This window comes from Erpetoichthys calabaricus, chromosome 5, assembly GCF_900747795.2.
Source record: "Erpetoichthys calabaricus chromosome 5, fErpCal1.3, whole genome shotgun sequence".
Taxonomy (NCBI): domain Eukaryota; kingdom Metazoa; phylum Chordata; class Cladistia; order Polypteriformes; family Polypteridae; genus Erpetoichthys; species Erpetoichthys calabaricus.
Window position 1 is genome coordinate 94,526,772 of NC_041398.2, and position 17,389 is coordinate 94,544,160.

The 17,389-nt window shown below is 37.4% G+C and overlaps 1 protein-coding gene across 5 annotated transcripts in view; it reads left to right on the forward strand.

The window, feature by feature from the left end:
* ldb2a (LIM domain binding 2a) overlaps positions 1 to 17,389 on the forward strand; it is a 450,850-nt gene that overhangs the window by 367,354 nt on the left and 66,107 nt on the right. For all 5 annotated transcript variants that reach the window (XM_028801779.2, XM_028801781.2, XM_028801780.2 and 2 more), the window contains exon 5: positions 11,462 to 11,545. In XM_028801779.2, coding sequence (XP_028657612.1) covers positions 11,462 to 11,545 — 84 coding nt within the window. The remainder of the gene's footprint in view (positions 1 to 11,461; positions 11,546 to 17,389) is intronic.

The following is a 17,389-nucleotide window of genomic DNA, read 5'->3' on the forward strand; positions in this document are numbered from 1 at the left end:
GGGGGCAAGACTTTTGTTCCAAACAGTTTCTTAATTCATGCTGTTAATGAAACATGTCAATTAATTCAATGGCTTCTTAGTGTTCTGTTTCTGCCACAACATACTTTTCCTGAACTATTTATTTTCTTTCATTGTGAGACCACCATCAAAATGTTGTTCAGACCTTAACTTTTTTTTTCTTTTCAGATTTGTTATTAAACCAGGTGTAAGTTGATGGACATTATGGTTGAAAAAGGGGAATAAGTTAACTGATAAACTGTTGTCTCAATTTGATCTCTGTTATTGTTTGGCTGCTGGTTAATGGGAAAAAAAAAACAATTAAGAGTTCTGAATCTTAAAAAGCAATACGGTTAAAATCAAGGCAACAAAGAACATTCCATCAGCAGCAGTAATTGATTATTCATTAAGAACATAGCTAGAATGACACCCTGTAGCCACTGCAGCCCTTCAGGATCTGAGCTTGAGGGATTTACTGAAAGATAAAATAATAAACTGTGGCTGCTTGTTTCTATTACCACATAAGTTTGTTTTTTTACTCTGTGTGACTAATGAGCTAATTGTAGGTTCTACAGAAAAGATCTGGACTAGCTCTAAGCTTCCATTCTCTACTTTTCTTGCTGTGTTCCCTTTATAAGAGTGTACTTCCAGTCATATCCAATGTTCCTTCTAAGGAACAAGGGCATGTGTGCAAAATATATTTTGTGTGGGCAGTGCTCTGAAACGACTTGTGCAAAGTAATATGTATTTTTAGGCTTGCAATTTAAATATGTGATGAAGGCCTGTATTGTGATAAATTAATGTAATATGTATGAAACTTTATTCATTTACCACCCAGTTATAGAGAAACATAAATACAAACAAAATACATGTAGCCAATAAGCTATCAGTATAACTGACTTGAGTATTATACTACGACGACAAGTCATGTAGTATAATAACTAACGAATTAAGTCAACTAAGTGGCAGTGGCACTACCAATAATCACACTGTTAATAACTTAACGATAATACAATATCAAACATGTTCTTAAAGTATTGAAACACAATAAAACACAACAGTTTTATATATGATACAGTTAAAAATCTGGCTTGATAAAATTAACAAGGTGATTATTACAACTTTTCACGTCTAATTTTATATTCCTTCCACACGTTATACGTTTTGTGCAAATCCACAGTCCTTCCAGCATTTAAATCTCTTATATATATTTCTCTTCTGGTTCGTCCTGCTTCCACTTCAAAACCGGTCCTGCCCACATGCAGCCGACACGGCATTTCTCGATTCCTATTCGTCCTCTTCCAAACCCCTCCCCACGCTGCCTAGCGTAATACATCCAACAAGTACTCGCGGTGCTGCCATGACGTTAACTAGCTTTACCACCTTTGCGGAAGCCACCTGTGTCTTTACAACAGCTTCTTACACAGCAAACATCAGAAGCTAAAAATTATCGTGAACACATTCGACAATACAACTCTTCTCTAGCGTTTGCTTCCATGGGTGCACAGATAGCTCAACCTCCTGGCCACGGACCATACTGTTTTAAAATACACGGGAAAATATATCACCATATCTCTCCACTAAACGCTAACACTTCTACCTCTCCAGGTTATGGACAGTTGTATGTTTTTGACACACTGAAGTACGCTTACAAAATGAAGCAAACTCTGCATGCAGTGAAAATTTACTTCTCCAGCTAGATTCCATGCTCAGAACCATCAACCCCTTTGCTAAATCATACAAATGCGTGCATGAAATCGCTCAGTCCAATCCAACAGCATCTGTACGAATGGTTTTCAAGGAAAACCCTAGGCAGGATTTACGACCATACAATGCCCCGACATGTCACACCGATGTTGCAGCGATTTTCGTCAGAGAAGATGGCGAACCGCCTGCCGAAAGGGACATTTGCATCTATCCCATAGGCAACTCCTGTAAGCAGATTTCCACGCTCAGTATGAATTGCAATCCTATGGTTTACCCACTTTTATTCCCTTACGAAGACATTGGCTGGCACAAAGATTTACAACATGTTCCCGATAAAAGAACCGCCAAGCGAATAAGGCTTACTCAATGCCAGTTTTACGCGTACAGATTAGCAATGAGGAATACATTTAGTATTTTGCACTCCAGCAGCAAACTATTCCAACAGTACGTCGTAGATGTGTATGTTAAAGCAGAGGGCGTGCGTCTCAACTATCTCAGATTACATCAACAAGATCTGCGCGTGGAACAATACAAAGGACTATCAGACGCACTGCAAACAAATGCTGAAAATAACAACGTACGTGTAGGCAAAATGATCATATTACTGTCCACATTTCCAGGAAGTCCAAGATACATGCAACAAAACTATCAGGATGCCATGGCTATAGTACGTAAATTCAGGAAGCCTTATTTATTTATCACTTTCACATGTAATCCTGCTTGGCCGGAAATTCTACATGCACTGTCGGATACCCAAAGATCAGAGCACAGACCTGATATTGTAGTACGAGTCTTTTGGATTAAGCTGCAGGAATTACTTAGAGACATTCTACAACATATTTTTGGGGTTGTTATTGATTATATTTACGTAATCGAATTTCAGAAGCGTCAGTTGTACGTGGCTTTTTCTAGGGTTAGATCTTTCGACTCATTATCTGTCGTCTCCACCAGAACACCTATTCACAACTGCGTCTTTCAAGAAGTATTTATTCTTTCTTGATTTCTGAATTCCTTTCTCACTGTTTTCCGTTCCTATTCTTACACCGCTGTATGGTACGGCGGGCGTCAGCTAGTATAATTTTATTCGCATAAGATGATCCAAATGAGTAACATCAAGCTTGTTTCGTGTTTTCACTTTAACACTTTTCATGAGGCTAAAACCTCGTTCACAATCAGCACTGGATGCTTGAAAAGTACACCAAATATCTATTAACATTGTGAGTGAGCTAAATTGTTCATCATTTAAAGTTACTCCTGCGATTTCAGGTAGTGAATTTATGGTACTAGATTTCAGTTTCTCTCTGATCTGAAATTTGAAGTCATTGTATTGAGTAATAATCAACTCATCATTTGTTGTATGTAACAAATCTTTACTTTACGCACAGTTCTTTTATCCCTTTGACACCAAAATCAAATGCACAGTTTTTCAAACCTGTGGGATCAAAAGCTGACCAAAATTGTAGTTCATCCGCTGGAAATCTTACCTTTAAATGATCACAGACTGATCGTATGAACTATGTGATTTGTCTTGTGTCAATGCCTTCATTTTCACTCAAAATTTGCTTGGCTTTATCATCCCAGTAAACATTCTCACCCAGATGTTGTGCTTCCAATTTACAGATTTTAGAAAAGCAAAATTGATGTGCTTCAATTGGTGATAAATTACTTCGTTGTAATAACATGGATAAATGAGCTAATTCAGTTAAAACATAATTTGCTGTATACAGAGCAATCTGATACAGTGGATCTCGTAATGATTTCAAAACATAATTACAAATAGGATCATTGCAATCTTGCACTTGTTCTTCACAGTATGCAGCTAAAACATCAAGATTTTTAACAAAAGCACTGACAGCAAAGTGACGTGACAACCAACGAACTTCATGAATTGGTCGAAAAGAAATTACATCCATATCATTTACATTTGCTAATTCTTCAAGTGCACCTTTTTTAACTGAAGATGGACTAAATAAAGTATAAACAGTATGCAACAGAATCTCAATATTTTTAAACAAACTAACATCCTTCCAAGAATCAGTAAGTGCCAAGTCTTCTCGGTGAGCAACACAGTGCTGTTGAGCAAGATGAGGAACTGTTGCCTTGAGTAAAGTGGCCAATCCCTTCCGATGGCCTAACATTACTGATGCCGTCTCTGACGTTATCATAACCAGGCGGTTCATATCGAGTCGATGATAAGTGTAGTATTGTCTTAATGCTGCCTCAAGGGCTGAAGCATCACATGCTATTAGCTGAATGATCCCACCAAAAATGGTTTTGTAATCTCACAAATTTGTTGGACGATATTTAAAGTAGATGATTAGCATTTTATGTACTGTTATGTCAGAACCTTCATCAACGATGAGCGTGTGGAACAATGCAGCTCGAAGTTCTATAAATATGTTGTTTGCAACCACTTCATTGATTGCTTCAACAAACTCAAAAGCGTAGTTCTTACTTCGCCAACTGTCTGGTATAGAAACATATTTTCCCATATGGTCGTGTATCATTTGCACTGACAGCATCGAAGCGTTCATCCTGATGGCAAGAAGGACATTATCCATTAAGATTCGAAATTGCTCCTCGTTTGATCGCTGGCGCTCGTTATGCTCAATTCGTTCTTCTCGCTAAGTACTTGTTTCAACCAGAAGAAGTTTCAGGTCGATTCCATGTGAGCGATTGTACAAAATTTCAACATTTTCTAAGTGAATACGCTATGATGAATGTCGTTTACAGTATTCAAGCTTCCACATATCCCAACGCTTTCCGGTGACATATTCGTTGTCTTTGTTAGCCTTATTACTTGAACTAGCAGCACAGAACTTACACTTAAGTCCATTCTTGTCTGAGTATTCGTATATGCAACCTAATTCAACCACAACGTTCCTTGAATCTTGCGTATCTGTGGTTACTTTTACTTTAACCATTCAGGCTTAAATGAATCTCGCGGTTTCTTATTTTGCATTTCTTTACCACTTGTTGTACATGTTTTTCTCTTCAACATTTTAAAATATCGACACAAAGACTGTTAATTTAACAAAATTGACACGAAAACTGTTAATTTAACGCACTACTGTATGTCTCTATAGAGAAAGCAAACTGAGTGAAGTACAGTAGACAGTGCAGCGACTGGTCACTCAGTGAAATAAAATGTGCTAGCTGATGTGGCTCGCTGGTTATTTACACACGCCGGCGTGTAAATCACAGTCTGACGCCTTTATCTCACTTCACAGGGTGACGTCACTGATCGTCACTGATGATCTGTGCGCGGGATTACAAAATGACTGCACGGCACGTTTACAACTACTGCACGGCCGCACAGTTTAGAGGGAACATTGGTCATATCTCTATTGTTACTGCTGTGCCTGAGCTCCCCAATTGAGCCAAACACAATGAGCTCACATCCCATCATCTGGTTCCACTACACTGATTACCTGCACAGTATGACATTATGTTGAAAACTCTCATTTTAACTTACAAAGCTCCTGATTATAATACTCCAGACATCATTACTTGTATTTTCCCAACCCACCAGTCTGGTGAAATACTCTTGCAACAACCTTTCCACAGCTCCAACGCATTGTTTTACAACTCTTCTTCAGTGCTTATTCAGTTTGTGGATCCTACTCTCTAGAACCCCCTAGAACTCAGGGTGCATTTCTGACACTCCATATATGAACTGTTTCAACTTTTTTTTAAAGCGTGCTATGAGAACTCTACTGTGTTATCTCACATGGCATTACTAACACAAAACCTTTTTTGCCCAGCTGGAAGAATTTTGTTTCTCTCTCTCTCTCTCTCTCTCTCTCTCAGTTGAAAGGTGATGCCCTATTTTATCACAATGCGGAAAATATTTGAAGTCCAAAGCTTTAACCACTACAGTATACTGTAGACTATAATACAACATATAGTGGTGCTCAATTAATCCTTGTTATAAATTAATAGGAAAATTACCACTAAACTCAAACTGAGTTTGTGTGAAGACTGCAAATACTGTATTTTACCCCATCTAGCTAAACACAAATGAGATTATTATCTATTTTGATATCTCTCCTTTTGTAGTGTCTTTGCCACTTTTGCATACATATTGGGACACTACTGTCTATTGTCTTTTCATTCCGGCATGAGTTCTGTTATTTTTTGTCCTCTATTCTGTCCTCTCTTTTTCCTACTTAACATGTCCTCCTTGCCAGAAAACAGTTCTTCTTGTGGGCTGCTAAGCTTCTTTTGGTTACCATGTGGTAATCCCCATACCTGGCAACAGTCCATGAGTAGCTGAACTTTCTGTAACCTGTCTGCTGTGCTGTAATAATTAATAATTCAATTCAGTTTATTTTTATGATGTGCATTTCCACATTAGATCCCAATACACTATACAATAATTGCAAACATGGCGTGGTTAGAAGAAAAAGAAAAAAATCACAAAACAGTGTTAAAACACAAATAGAGAAACATGCATTATATAGAAACATTTGTACATTAAACATTATATATTATTGCTTTTTAGGATATGTATAGAAGGATGCCTCTGGCCACCAAAATCCACCAGGCTAATTTCAATGAATGTCTGAGCCAAATAGAACTTTCATGCTGAAAGCATCAGAAAAATTTGTACTCTAATTCGAAGTATTCTGGATTTTACTTCAGAAATTTGACCATTTTTGAAAGAAAAGGCATTGAAGTAGATTTAAAATTCTTTGGAAAATAAACTAATTCTCACACATATTATTTTAGACATTCTCAACATGCTGATGGTGTATTGTTTTACACTGTTGCCCTGAGTGAGACTGAAGGTTAACCTGATTGTTGGTGTGCAACTTCCAATTAAAAAATAGCATTTCAAATGATATTGTTAAAGAAAACTTCACAAACTATGAATACTATTTAGAAAAATTGACCATGGTAGCATTATTTAATATGAATGCCAGGGTTTAATGGTAGAAAATTGTAAAGTTCTCCACATAAATTGATTTTAGAAGAATTCCTGAGTGACTGAAGTTTTTTAGATATGTGATACTCTTTGATAGTATATAGAAAAGGGCAGTGTACAACTTGAATATTTCAGGAGCTAACATAGACGATACTGGCAGGTAAATCCCCAAACCCCATCACCACCTTCACTTGGTGCTGCTGCTGCTGACTATTTAAAGCTTGTAGGGGCCAAAGTGAAAACCTCCAGCCCCTCTCTGCCCAATGTAATTTTGACAAACCATATCGACACATGTTCATGAGAAGTGCATGCACAAAGATATCCAAATGATCAAGAGCTTTGCTTTTATGTACATGGAAAATCCTGAAAAACATTTCAAGGTTTTGACCTTTCTTCTTGCCAGACTGCACTTTTGCAGCAGAAAGTTTCGTTTTTTTGAAGTTTTAACTGCTCTGCCTTCCTCTTTTATTGTGTTTCTTCTGTTACAGAGGTCAGATGTTCAAGTAAAATGAAAATATATACAGGTATATAGTAAATGTCACAGTTCTTTGCTGAACTTATTGTCCCAAAAATGTGTTTAACATATTAAAGCACACTAAAATTACATTTGCCAACAGTTTCATAGGAAATGAGAATGCCATTATTAAAATCGTAGCCTTTGATAATTCCCGGGAGTGTTTGCATCAGTAATCAAATAAACTTCAGTGCACAATGCATGCGTGTAGAAGGAAAAATGATTTTGACTAAAGGATCAGTATTGTGTCCCCGAGACCCACAAATATCCAAGTTCACCTAAAAGTACACTTAACAGCAAAAAAAATCAAGAAAGACTCGATTAAGAAATTGGAAGTGACAATGTTAGTGCTGGCCTACTGCAGTTGCAGAGTAGCACAGATGGTAACACATCTGACAACAAGTCAGTGGCATTGTGGTTCAGTTACTGCCTGAATTCTTTTTTTATATTCTCCTTATTCATCTTATTTATATTTCATAACCAAAACTATATACAAAATAATAATTATTAACACTAAGTGTAAGTGATATCAAAAATCAAAATGTAATTATTTTTTCCTCCACCCCACCCAGCAAAGGTCATTTATAGAGGATTAATATGTTTTAGAAATTACATATATCTCAAACAATAATTTATTAAGTTTATGAATTAAACAAAACAATTTGCTATTGATATCTTCTTGAATTAAAATGGACATTGTGCAACTCATTAAAATATTATTTTTTAAGAAGCTGTTATCTTTTTCCAAAAAAATCATACAATACTAGGTCCACAGTAACCTATCCATTTCTTATATATTAAGATGTGCATTAATTTTATATTATTGTTCACAAGTATAATAACAGTTGATTTCCTTTGGATTTTCCTTTGCCATCTTCTATAATTGCAACTCATTGCATTGTGAAAATCCTTTATGAAATCAGAATTGTCACCGTCTCTGACTATCCTCCATTGCTCTTTATTAGTTCACATCTGACTTGCTCCTAAACAGTTATTTAGTGAGAAGTTTAAAATTATCACTGCAGTTCAGAAATACATCATTAATGTTTTTAAAATTTTTGTGGACCTATATGTATTATTATGAAACCTTTGTTATATATTTCATGAGGGAAAAAAATGGGTTGCAGAATGCAAGACTTAATAGTTATTAGTTTAGATAAAGAAGGGTTTTAAGTTCAGATTTCAAATATTTAAGTTCTTTTCCATCACTATGGTATTTTAGAGAGAAAAGTCACCTTTCATTTGTTCTTCTCTTCTCTATATCAACGGTAGGTTGTGCTTTATGCTAGGGATGAAAGGTGCTATAATCTGTGTTCATAATAAATTTTCTGCACATTTTTGTGAATTCGTTTGTAATAATTTATATTCTAGTATTGTTGTTTGTGCCTTAGAATCTATTTCTGCCATTATTTTACAGCTAGATTTTTTGATTTAAAATATTTTATGGGTCTTTTTCTGATGTAATCTTGTATTCCAAGAATGACACAATTTTTTTGCATTGACTCCAACAACATGACCATACATTGTCTTCTGGAAGTGAGTGCAGCACTGAGGCCAATATCAACACGGGTTATACAGCTGAAGCCACGCATTTAGTGTTTTGGATTTACTTTTGGATTGGACTTCTAGTTTCTACCAAACTGCTTCAATTTTTTGGTAGTGTTTTTAATTTACTAAATACAGGATGGGCCCTTTGTTAATGAAAATTTTGGCTAGTAATTTTGAAGTTTCTTCTCCTGATTAGGTTCATTGCTTACCATGTGTTTAGCATAGTAGAAGGGTGTAAAGAAGTTGGGAGATATTTCTATGTATGTTGTTCTTATTGTTTATTGGTTTCTTTTTAAAACTCACAGGGCTAGATTTCGGATGCGATGCTGAACTGAAATCCATCATCTTTATATGTGAATTTTATGTGGTATTTGTTGTTTAAATATGTTTGTATTTATTGGGGGGTCTTTTGCTTGTTAATCATTTGTTGTTGGTTTTTTTTTTTTGTTAATTACAAATTAACAGGAAAGGAGAGGTCAGATATTTATCGTGTTTTTTTTTTCTGTCTGTCTTTCCTTGTTACATACTTGTGCTTAATTGCTCTCTGTAAATACATCCATCCATTTTCCTGTACCCATTTGTTGCATTAGAGGTTCAAAATGAGTCAGCACCTCTCCTGGATGCATTTTTCACAAATAAACCTTGGATGTATCACCAGTCCATCACAGGGCACACTTATACTAAGTCATACAGTTAGTGAACAAATTCAGTATACACTCACCGACCACTTTATTAGGTACACCTGTTCAACTGCTTGTTAACGCAAATATCTATTTAGCCAATCACATGGCAGCAACTCAGTGCATTTAGGTATGTAGACATTGTCAAGATGACCTGCTAAAATTCAAACCAATCACTAGAATGAGGAAGAAAGATGATTTAAGTGACTTTGAATGTGCCTGGTCTGAGTATTTCACAAACTGCTGATCTACTGGGATTTTCACGCACATTCATCTGTAGGGTTTACAGAGAATGGTTTGAAAAAGTGAAAATATCCAGTGAGCAGCAGTTCTCCGGGCAAAAATGCCTTCTTGATGACATAGGTCAATGGAGAATGGCCAGACTGGTTGAAAGCAGATGGGCTTTACAGCAGTAGGAGACCACACCAGGCGTCACTCCTGTCAGCTAAGAACAGGCAACTGAGGCTACAATTTACACAGGCTCACCACAATTGGACAATAGAAGACTGGAAAAATGTTTTCTGGTATGATGAATCTCAGTTTCTCAAGTGACATTTGGAGGGTAGGGTCAGAACTTGGCATCAATAACATGAAAGCATGGATCCATCCTGCCTTGTATTAGTGGTTCAGGCTGGAGGTGGTGGTGTAATGGTGTGAGGGATACTTTCTTGGCACACTTTGGGTTCCTTAGTACCAATTGAGCTTTGTTTAAATGCCACAGACTACATGAGTATTGCTGTCCATGTCCATTCTTTTATGACTGCAGCATTCCTATCTTCTGATGACACCGTCCACTGTCACAAAGCTCAAATAATCTTAAACTGGTTTCTTGAACATGACAATGAGTTCACTGTATTCAAATGGCCTCCACAATCACGAGATCTCAATCCAAAAGAGTACCTTTGGGATCTGATAGCACGGGAGATTTGCATCATTAATCATTGCATTAGGTCATTTCAGAGTAATTGTGATATAGCTTTAATTATGGAACTTCAAAATCAACTAAACACCTTGATCATTTTTCCTCCTTGGCCACTGCGATGTCCTAGTGTTTAATACTGCTTTCATAGGAACCCAGGGTCCTCGGTTCAAATTGCTGCCTGGAAATTGTCTCAATGGTGTTTGCTTGTTCTCTGGATGTTTTTGAAGTTTCTTTCCAGTCTCTTTGGTTTTCCTTTCACCTCGCAATATTATGCTTATTAGGTTAAAAGGTGATTCTAATTTGGCCCCCTATTAATTTGTGGATGCTAGATGACATCATAGGCTTGGCAATGGACTGAATTTGTAATACATAAAATACAGTGAGTGAACTAGTATATGACAAAAAGGAAAAGGTCAATGCCAGTTACAATATCACCAATATTTAACATATGTAAACTGTCAGCATTTCATTATTTGTTTGAACTTCAATCATAGTATGTGGCACAGAAGTTAACACTGCTCCACAAGATTTGGTTCCAATCTTTCCCAGTCACTGACTGTATGAAGTTCAGATTTTTTTCTCCTTATGTGTCTACAGTTAATTTTTTCCTCCATGCCATGTTTATTGGCAATTCAGCCTTGGGTCTGTATATGTAAGTGTGTGTGTGCGTGTGTGTGCACATTAGTATATACTAAAATTATCAAACACTTTTTCTAGGGCTGTTTTCCAGCCTAGGACTTGATGTTGCCATGATAATCCCCCATGAGCCTGAATTAGAATAAGCAGGGCTGAGAATATTAAATGTCTTCCAACTTTCTGAAAATCAAAATTGCTCCTTCTGTTTAACTGTCAATATTTTCAATAATACAAATAATACTTCAACTTTCTCAATAATATGGTGGTGATTTTTTTTTAATTAAATTTTACAATATCTTCTCTTAGTCACATGCTAAGCTGCTGACATTGTCATTATGTAGAACAAAGTCAATCTAATGTGAGGACCCTTTTTAAATTGTAATTTTTCTTTTTGTTAACAGAATAATATACAGCATTACACTGTGTATGAAACTGTATTGCATATTTGAATGTCTTTTCTTGTTGTAAATCTAAAATGTGACATTTTTTCAAAATTATTGCTTAACATTAGTTATATTTCACTTTCTTAGGCACAAGATCCTCAGGTGCTGGAGCAACTATCCAAAAACATCACCCGAATGGGTTTGACCAGCTTCACGCTTAACTACCTCAGGGTAAGTGACATCAAAAAATGAACAATTGACACTCTAGGTGGATTCTTACTCAATATGCATGATAACTTTTTTCTTTTTATGTTGTTGAATTCAATACTATAAAGAGTAAACCTAAAACAAAGCACATCATATATGCTTAAAATATTTATACAATTATCAGAAGTTACTTTAAAACATTTATGCTTATATTGGCTCCAGCAGACCCCTGTGACCCTGTAGTTAGGATATAGCGGGTTGGATAATGGATGGATGGATGGATGGATGGATGGATGCTTATACTTGTGTGCTAATTGTGGAGACATACTGCTTCCTCCTGCCCGAACCTGGAAGCATTTTGCGAAAATTTATTTGTCACTGACAATAATGAACATTAATGTTGGCACATGTAGTATACAGTAAATTAGGCTTCACATAAATAACTGAGATATTATACACAAAAATAAAGTTAAGCAATGATGTATATAAAGTGGGCGGCACGGTGGCGCAGTGGGTAGCGCTGCTGCCTCGCAGTTGGGAGATCTGGGGACCTGGGTTCGATTCCCGGGTCCTCCCTGCGTGGAGTTTGCATGTTCTCCCCGTGTCTGCGTGGGTTTCCTCCGGGCGCTCCGGTTTCCTCCCACAGTCCAAAGACATGCAGGTTAGGTGGATTGGCAATTCTAAATTGGCCCTAGTGTGTGCTTGGTGTGTGGGTGTGTTTGTGTGTGTCCTGCGGTGGGTTGGCACCCTGCCTGGGATTGGTTCCTGCCTTGTGCCCTGTGTTGGCTGGGATTGGCTCCAGCAGACCCCCGTGACCCTGTGTTCGGATTCAGCAGGTTGGAAAATGGATGGATGGATGTATATAAAGCCAAAACTACTTCCTTATAAGAAAGATTTGGGAGTCCTGGTGAACTCCACCTGGCAGACTACAGAAGCACTTTAGTAACTTAATAGTATGTAAGGCTATATGGTACAGTGTGTTTGTAAATCAAGGGAGCGTATTACATCTTGTGTCAATATTTTTTTTTTGATAAAATGTAAAAGACAGTCCAGTCCATCTCAGGAGAAAACCGGAATGCACAAAGAAAACAACAGCACACACACATGGGAGAAGGTTTAAACCCTGTATAAATAGTTTCCAGACCAGCATTTGAACCTAAACTTTGGATCTACGTAATTAATAGCAGTGTGTAATAGTAAACGCTATGCAAGAAGACATCCATCCATCCATCCATTTTCCAACCTGCTGAATCCGAACAAAGGGTCACAGGGGTCTGCTGGAGCCAGGGCACAAGGCAGGAACCAATCCCGGGCAGGGTGCCAATCCACCGCAGGACACACACAAACACACCCACACACCAAGCACACACTAGGGCCAATTTAGGATTGCCAGTCCACCTAACCTGCATGTCTTTGGACAGTGGGAGGAAACCGGAGCGCCTGGAGGAAACCCACGCAGACACGGGGAGAACATGCAAACTCCACGCAGGAAGGACCCAGGGAGCGAACCCGGGTCTCCTAACTGCGAGGCAGCAGCGCTACCACTGCGCCACCGTGCCGCCCTGCAAGAAGACATTCTGATAACTTACCATCATATTCTTGAAGACTGTGGTCAATGACAGGGTATGATAAGAGGTTCATGGCGAAGTGCAGTTTTAAATAAATAATCATGTCCTAGAGCGAGCAGGCTGCAAGCGGTTGCAGGTATATGTGAGCACACACTACTCTGGGGCTGACTGGGGATGCTTGGCTGATCACACTCATGTGCAAGTGTAACTGGATTAGTTAGGTGCCTCATTCACAACACAGAGTGAACTGAGGGTCATACTTGCAACCAGTCAGCCAGTATAAGGGAAGCCTGAACCGAAGAGAAGGGGGAGAACAGAGTGAAAAATCAAGAAGTGAAAAAACAGACTCTGAATAAGAAGGCAGAATTGGGAAGCTCAAGGGCAGTGCAGGATGATGAAGCAGACGGTCAGTATATACTCGTGGTGGAGCAAGCAATCGGTGCTCTAGGGGCGGTGCGACACCACTAAGCATTTGAGAAGGAGTGGGGGAAGAAGGTTGAATCCAACTATGGATCCAATAGATGTCATGAAGTGCATGTGGAAGAAGGATGGACTGACTCAGAGAACTGCGGCAGATGCCAATGGAGGCAGCCATGATGAGAGCCAGAAGACTACCAGTTGCAAGATGCATTGGGTGAGCTGGGGAGACAAGGAATGAAAGACGTGCTGAGCTCAGGAAGAACAAGAGAAAGAACCCATGCATGATTTTATTCTGGTTTTATCCTGAGATTATTTATGAAATTTTAACTCATGGACAGTTCACTGATTTTATTGGATTATTTATTTATTGACTTTTGGAAGCACTGCACTTTGGAACACTTTTTTTTTTATAAAAGCAGTTTTGCACCAACCTCTTTCTGAATGTGTGAGTCCTCATTTGTCCGGCTCATCTCAGTACATTATTATCAATGTTTACAATCTGGATTATCACTCAGGGTAAAGAGCTTTCATTTAACTGTAGTGAAATAGCATCTTTACTAGTACCAGTACACATGCAAAAACACAACTGTACTGTATAATTCCCAGACCAGAATTTTGACCCTCTCTTCAGAAGATGTAAGGAAACAACAGTAACTGGCACACAATCTAGAAATGGTTCCTACCTTGTGCAGTTTAGAAGGTTTCTGCTCACCTTTAACCTATACAGGATTAAGTACATTTGATGGCTGGATGATTATAAGTCTGGAAACTCTTTGGTAATCCATGATGCAAAACAAACAAGTAGCACAGAAACAGACTAAGAACAGACTACAGAAATACAAGAAAAAAGGGACACTTGCTTTCATACGAATGAAGAAAATTACAAAATCCACATCTTCCAAATCTCAGTTCTTTTGTATCCTCCCATTAGCTGTGTGGTACAATCTGCACCATTTCCACATCTCCATTTGTTTTCGGTGCTGCCATAAAATGTAAAATGGTAAGAACCTGTCAGGTCCAGGTTCCCCTCATGTCCTCCCTAGAGCTGCAGACTACAGGGTATGCAGCCAGGATCACCTATTTTGTCAGACAGGCTCGGTAAGCAAATGAGTAATAAATGTGGTATGCCCTGTGTATTTTTTGAAAGACAGTGTAGAGATGGAGTGTCACAAGTCAACATATTTAATTTGCTTCATTAAGTCCATCTGTTACCAGTATTTCAGAAGAAACAGAAAAGATTTTCATAAACAAAGCCAAATATAACTGAATTAAGCACAAAAGTAACAAGGATGACATGTTACCTGGGTGAGTCTGAAAAACTAAACCATTAAAGGAATACTCCACTCAAAAAATATCTTTTTTTTGTTACCTACCCGATGTAGTTTGTGGTATCAAAAACATCCATGATAAACCTCACGTTACTCGTGTTGTACAACCCACACATCAAGTCATCCAGTCATATGCTTAACATTTATAAAACACAGTTATAGTTTGCTAAAATCCTGTTAATTATATAATTCCAGAAAGTGAAAGAAGTCCACAAACAGAAAGCTCCTTTACATGGGATTCTGCTTTTGAATTGAAGACAGGACTCTTGACCAATGAATGTCAGAAAGAAGCTGGTCTTTAGTTCTAAAGAAGGAATCCAACTCCTCCTGTATTTTTCCCTCGTTCTCTGGAAGCTGGACTTGAGGTGTATAGTGCACCTCTAGTGTGTAATAACATCTTACTTTCCTCCTTCCACTTCAGAGCTTGTGCCACATATCATTCGGTCTCTTTTCTCTTGTCACAACACTTCCACTTATTCACTCATCCATCCAAGCTATTGGTGGTGCTGTTGTGCTGGGAGTGTTCATCTGGCAGGCACACTTGTTTGTGCTGAGTGGGAAAAAAAGACCGGGTGCCTTAAAATAGTCCAATTGCTACTGAATTATTATTGACAAATATCAACAACTATAAACAAAATAATCAACTAATATTCTTTTTTCTTGAATGTCACTGAATTTCAATCAAATCACTCAGAGCATTTTTGAGATTTTGTACTATTTAGTTTTTCTTGAGGTGTTTTTACCCTTAAATATTGATGTATTGAAATGTCCTTTCTTAGCAGATACCTACTGCTCTAGATGTACCATCCTGACAAATTTTAGCTTTTAAGCTTAACAGGAAATAAAGTTTTTGTTGATGATTGGGTGATTTAGCGAGTCAGTCAGTCGGTTTGCATTATATATGTTGATACTGAAATCAATTATCCATACACAAAGTCTGCACCACAACTGTGAAGTGGATTACAGGACGTGATATTACCATAAAGAGGATGAACTCTCAGAGTTTTAAGTCCACAGCCTATAAAGATGAGGCACTAGTAAGCACTGGAAAAAACAGCCCCCGTTTTTACAATGTAAAATAATGTTGATCTTGGGAATGTTAAAGTAGAATATTTTACTACTGTGATGAGATTTCTGGAAGCATTTTTAACTGGAATGCTGAAAGCAAACATTTGTCATTCTTGTCCTAAAAGAAGCATATAAATGTAAAGTATCAGATGTTTAATGTCGGGATCTCAGCTGCTGTCTTCATTATTGTTGTTTTAATTGCACAGAAACTCAGTCCACTGGGAAATTTGTCAATGTAGATGTTTTTTTCTTCTCATTATCAGGTCAGATTGTAATTGCAGGGTGCTTCTCTAAAAGCAGCCTTCGTGCCACTCTTGACCATATGTGTTAGGAAATCAGCCATGAAACTTACTTAGGTTTCTCAGCTGCATTATGGGTCTAATTAGTATTTTTATTAGTGTTGTTTTTAGTATGCATGTCTCTCACATGATGTATTTAGCTTCAAGGAAATAATTGTTTTTGAGCATTACTTTTATGTGAGATTTTGACTATATTTGTGTCTTGGTCTTTCTACTAATCTAAGACCCTAAAATTTACTCTAGACATTAAGAGCTTTCCACAACTGAGTGAGTATTATTGGAGGTTTTAGTTTAAAGTGCCTATATTTATATTTTGGGTGTTTATTCAGCATCAGTGAACGTACACAACCCTTTACAGACTGTACTAAAAGATTTTCTGTGTTTGTTAAACAAAGATGACTATGCATCATGACGGAAACTTTTCTTGATCTGTTGATGTAGCTATCCCAAACTATTTCACCATATACTGTATATCCTAAACTCAAGTTTAACCCTTTCTTGACTTTTTTTGTGCTTTAAACAGTTCATAAGGCAAGTCCTCCCCTTTCCCTGAGTGTCTCTTTACACAGTTGTATTTATTTAATAATATTTTCTGTAACTTTTATTTACTTCCCATACTGTCATAATTATACAGACTCTTTATAACGTATGCTGTTTCTTTATTGGTTCTTTTTGCATTATGGCGCCCTCTAGTGTATGCATCATAGAATTCCATCTTATTGATTCCTATTGCCCTATTTGTGTTTTCTTATGCATCTTTCTTATTTCCCCAATCCCTTGATATCAGTATTTTCTTGGTTTTAGTTGAGGTATTATATATACGTTAGCAGTATCAGTCCTACAGGACTTTGTAAGACTGCATTAGAAGGTTTTAGGTATTTATGACTTAATTTAAAAATATTTGTGTATGAGTAATGTAAGTGAACACATTAAAACGAATGCCTTATTTTGTAAATAAAGTACTCGTGATTTAAGCTGACCTGTTTGAAGTTATCACATTCTCAAATTTAAGTGTCCCAAATTTTAGGAGCAATGATGGACATGATCTTTCTTGATTTGTCAGGATTTAAAAAATAATTCCAGCTTTTCTCCTGTACATTTTTTGTTTGCTTCTATCATTTCGGTTATAGTATGCCAGAGGAGATGCCATGTTGTGTGCTGGTTGCTAGGATGTTACATGGTGGA